This window comes from Pygoscelis adeliae, unplaced genomic scaffold (genome assembly GCF_000699105.1).
Source record: "Pygoscelis adeliae isolate BGI_AS28 unplaced genomic scaffold, ASM69910v1 Scaffold160, whole genome shotgun sequence".
NCBI lineage: Eukaryota > Metazoa > Chordata > Aves > Sphenisciformes > Spheniscidae > Pygoscelis > Pygoscelis adeliae.
This window is the reverse complement of record NW_008824035.1, coordinates 8,145,046-8,148,968: the sequence shown is the minus strand read 5'-3', so window position 1 is coordinate 8,148,968 and position 3,923 is coordinate 8,145,046. Positions and strand designations below refer to the sequence as shown.

Here is a 3,923-nt window from a genome sequence, read left to right as displayed (position 1 = left end):
AGTGGTGCCCCTCGCGGTTCCCGCCGCTGCCCCGGAGCGGCTGCCGCGTCCGCCTTGTAGCGTTTCTGCCGCGCTCCAGACTCGTTTTTCCCTGGGTCATGGTGTATTAGCTCGCAATGGCGGCCGCTGGCAGGAAGAGTGAGGATGCAGGAGGCGCTGCACTTCCGCCGTGCGGCCCCTCGGGCGCAGCAACTGCGGCCGCCATTTCGCTGCGCTCCAGAGCGTGGGCGGGGGAGGCCTGGCCCTCGGCTTGGGACAGGCCTGTGGGTAGCAGAGTCCTCGGCTATCCTGGGGGACACCGAAACGCTTAGGCGCGTATTCGGGCGAGAGTGGGGAGAAGCGAGTCCCACACACGCGTGTGTCATTGTTCTGTCCTCCCTGTGTGGGCCCCCCCCCGTGTAAGCTACCCGCAGTAGTGTGCTAGAGAGATTCTTTTGCTACTCATTTTGCTGGGAAGAGACTTCTAAAGCATTAAGGTCGTTTAGTGCTGTGCTCTGCTTCTCATTGAGGAATGCTGGTACACGTTGCAGCACCTCCCTAATATCCCTCACCCCGTTCCCGAGGCGAGTTAGCACGTGTAGCGACCTTTTGCTGCCCGGGGAGGTGGGGGAAGTCATAGTGCAAAGGTCTCTCGGATAGTTTCCCATTTCCCTTTCTCCGCTCCCCCAACCGCACATGCACAAGAGCCACGACATTCGGTGGCAATCCCGCCTTGATCTTGGTGGGCAACACGAAGAAGCAGTCCTGTGAAAACCTTGGTTCAAACTTTCCTCAACTTGAACGAAGTCAAGATCAAATGCGCACTGGGGCAATCATCCACACCCTACCTGGAGGGAAATACTGTCATGATATCCCCCCTTGCTTTTCTTTCCTCTCTCCTCAAAACCTAAGTTTTTTTGCTTGAGTATTTCAAGTAAAGTATGGTGAGCAAAAATGATGCAGGTTTGTTGTTGTTGGTTTTTTTTTTTTAATTTTGCCTCCCTTCACTGCAAGCTGAAGCCTTAGAGAATTGAGAACAGAGAAACCAGCAGGTCATGCTAGTTTCTGTTCCTACATTAAAAGCAGAGAAGAAACTGGATCCCTTAGCAAAACAGCTAAAAATAACTTTTCCATGTAAGCAATTGTTTTGGCTGCTTAAGGGTTGTTGAATAGTTTGACAACCGGGAGGAATGATGAGTTCAAAGCATTTGAACATGCCTCAGTAAAGCTTGGAAACCAATCACATAAGTTATTAAGCTAATATCTTGTTTTTTTCCCCAGCAGACGTTCCTATTGGCATTGGGAATAAACTGCCACACACTTAGAGCTGAAAATCTGTTGTTTTGCTGCTTTAACTCTTAGGTTTGGCATGATATACTGCATGCACATTAGGTCCAACTTTAGCTATTTACAAAAAAGACCAATACATCTCCATAGTATTTTATGAATGGACAGGTAAACTTCCATCTTCGGAATGTCTGTTTCACCTCTGTTATCTTCTTGTCTCTGTAAGAGATGCAGTAGCATTTTAAGTTCCTTTGAGTAATGAGACATCTAGTGACTTTCTGCTCATTATAACTAACAGATTTGTTCTGAGACTACTTTCAGTTTTGTAGTTGTTGCAGTATACAACTGTTTCAATGCCAATATAACTCGGCTGATAAAAATGTTCAGTGTGTTTTTATTTAGAATTGAATATAGTATTTTGCTGATGTTAAGTGTAAAAAAAGCTAATACTGACAGCTTTTTTTAACAGCTTTCTATGAGGCAAAGTAGAAATAGGGCTGAACAGGGCTGTATTCCACTTCAGCTGATGGTATGCATCAGTAAGGAGACAACTCTTTTGACTGTCATGGCCTTCAGAGACCATCATGGCAGAGACCATGCCTGAGAGTTTTATGTTGGTCAGCATAACGGCTCACTGGGGAAAGCAGCAGGTGACAAAATCAGAGAGGGATTGCATACTTTTCATTACTTAAAAATGTATTTAAATAGACTTATCCCTTTCATCCCAAACAATTCCCAAAGTTTTACTTTGCCATACGGCTACTCCTTAAAAGCCCTTGAATTGTTAATGGTTCTGTTTCATACCTCCCCTGCATGACTTAAGGAATTGAACAGTTCAGTTGAAAGACTTAGTATCCTAATACTTCCTAAATCAAACTGATGTTTGATTTAAATGATTTCAAGAGCAGGTTTAACATTGTGTAGAGAGGAACTGAAGAGAATACAAACGCTTTGATGTTACTTCATAAAACCTTTAAAATTGTTAGCGCATTAAATCGTGGTACTCATCATTTCACAAGTTGAGTTTAATTTGAAGCTGGATTTTAACATGGAATTGTATTAAATAATAATTTTTACTCTGAATAACAGTTCATTATTGGTCATTAGTAGAGACCTGCCTGCCTTTCCCTATGCAGTATTTGCAGGAATAAAACTTAAAAAAACGAACAAAAAACCCCCCAACAACCAAAACCACAACCCAGACAACCAACCCACCAAAATATACACCTAATCTTGTAAATATCAATGATTTTAATGCAGCACAAATGTAGTTTTATAGAAGCATCTTATTTAGTTGACAGTATTCTATTTTGGCTACTGTAATAAAGTTTCAAGAAATGTCCAAAGTAGAGGTGAACTGTAGCCAAAGAAGTGTATAGTAAGGCAAATTAGGTAACTTAATGATCTCAGGAAGCTTGAAATAATACAGGCTAAAGGGAACGTGGTTTTTTTGTTTGAATGCTTAGATATGGATTTGTTCACTGAGTTTGTCTTGTGAAATACTTGGTTTTTGTAATGATACGTACATAACTTTGTTAACATTTATTGTGAAAAGTTGGGCATGTAAATAGAGAGTACAGGGTAGTGATCGAATACATCCCTTGGAAGCAAAAGTAATGCAGATGGCTAGTGCTACAGATCGCTGAGGATCAAGTGTTAAAATCTCTGATGTTGCAAGAATAGAATCAGTAAAGGATTCTTGCACTGGTGTTAGTGGAAAATATTTTTCAATACAGAAAACATTTAACACATTCTCTAGTGTTCCAGTTTTGTAAGCTGCTGGATCACTGATTACACTAGGTTACACATAAGATAATTCTAATAAGCAGTATTTGCAAAATGTTAAATATTTTTGGATTTAAAATCTAGAGAAGTAGAATTTAATTTATGTAGTGGGTTTGGGAATCAAAGGTGGAATTTGCTTGCCCTGTACCAGTTTTATTCATGATAGTTATGTAAGATAGTAATCAACATAGGTTGTTTTCTACAGATTTTAGCTTTAGGTTGCACCTAGTTATTGCAACAGTTGTAAAAAGACCTTTACTAGGATAGCAGATGTTCCCCCTGCAGCTCTTCTTAATCATGAGCAAAATAGTTTGAGGATTTTTACACTACCCTTTTAAATGCTTACATTTTTTTCTACTTTCACCCCTCTTCTGTTTCGTCCTATAAAGCCACACCCATGCGTTGCAGCCAGAGAAGGCCCTGCTTCACAGGAATTGGGGTAAGTACTGACTTATCCAACCTGTTTTCTAGGTTTCCTAGATCTAAAAGAAAGGCTGAGTTAGAGTACCCTTCCAAAATGGCTGCTCTTAAGGAAGAGAGAGATGTGGAAGACTACAAGAGGAAAGGAAGACGATCCTCACAGGTGAGAGGACTGCTTTTTTTTATTAAAAAAGTAGCTTTAAGGGGTAAAGATTAAAAAAAAGTAACCATTTCTATCTGATGTATTAGTTCATAGCTTTTTTCTACCTTCTTCATCCCCATATTAGTGGAGTAACTTTAAATTGCAGTATATTACTTACAATTTTAAGGGGTGGGGTGTTAAGCATAGCGGGGAAATTTTGCTTTTCTAGTTTTCTGTTATAACAAAACTGATTAAATGTATGTTTGTGATTAAAGCAAGGTATAATTATTTTTTTTAAGAAATTCATGCA

General features: G+C 40.5%; 1 protein-coding gene across 6 annotated transcripts in view; it reads left to right on the top strand.

Annotated features, from left to right (window-relative positions):
* Window positions 1-3,526: 3,526 nt before the first annotated feature.
* HNRNPA3 (heterogeneous nuclear ribonucleoprotein A3) overlaps window positions 3,527-3,923 on the top strand; it is a 14,435-nt gene continuing 14,038 nt past the window's right edge. For all 6 annotated transcript variants that reach the window (XR_663964.1, XR_663965.1, XM_009332503.1 and 3 more), the window contains exon 1: window positions 3,527-3,634. Coding sequence is in view for 4 of the 6 variants with exons in the window: in XM_009332503.1 (XP_009330778.1) it covers window positions 3,569-3,634 (66 nt within the window). In the remaining 2 variants the exon portion in view is untranslated. The remainder of the gene's footprint in view (window positions 3,635-3,923) is intronic.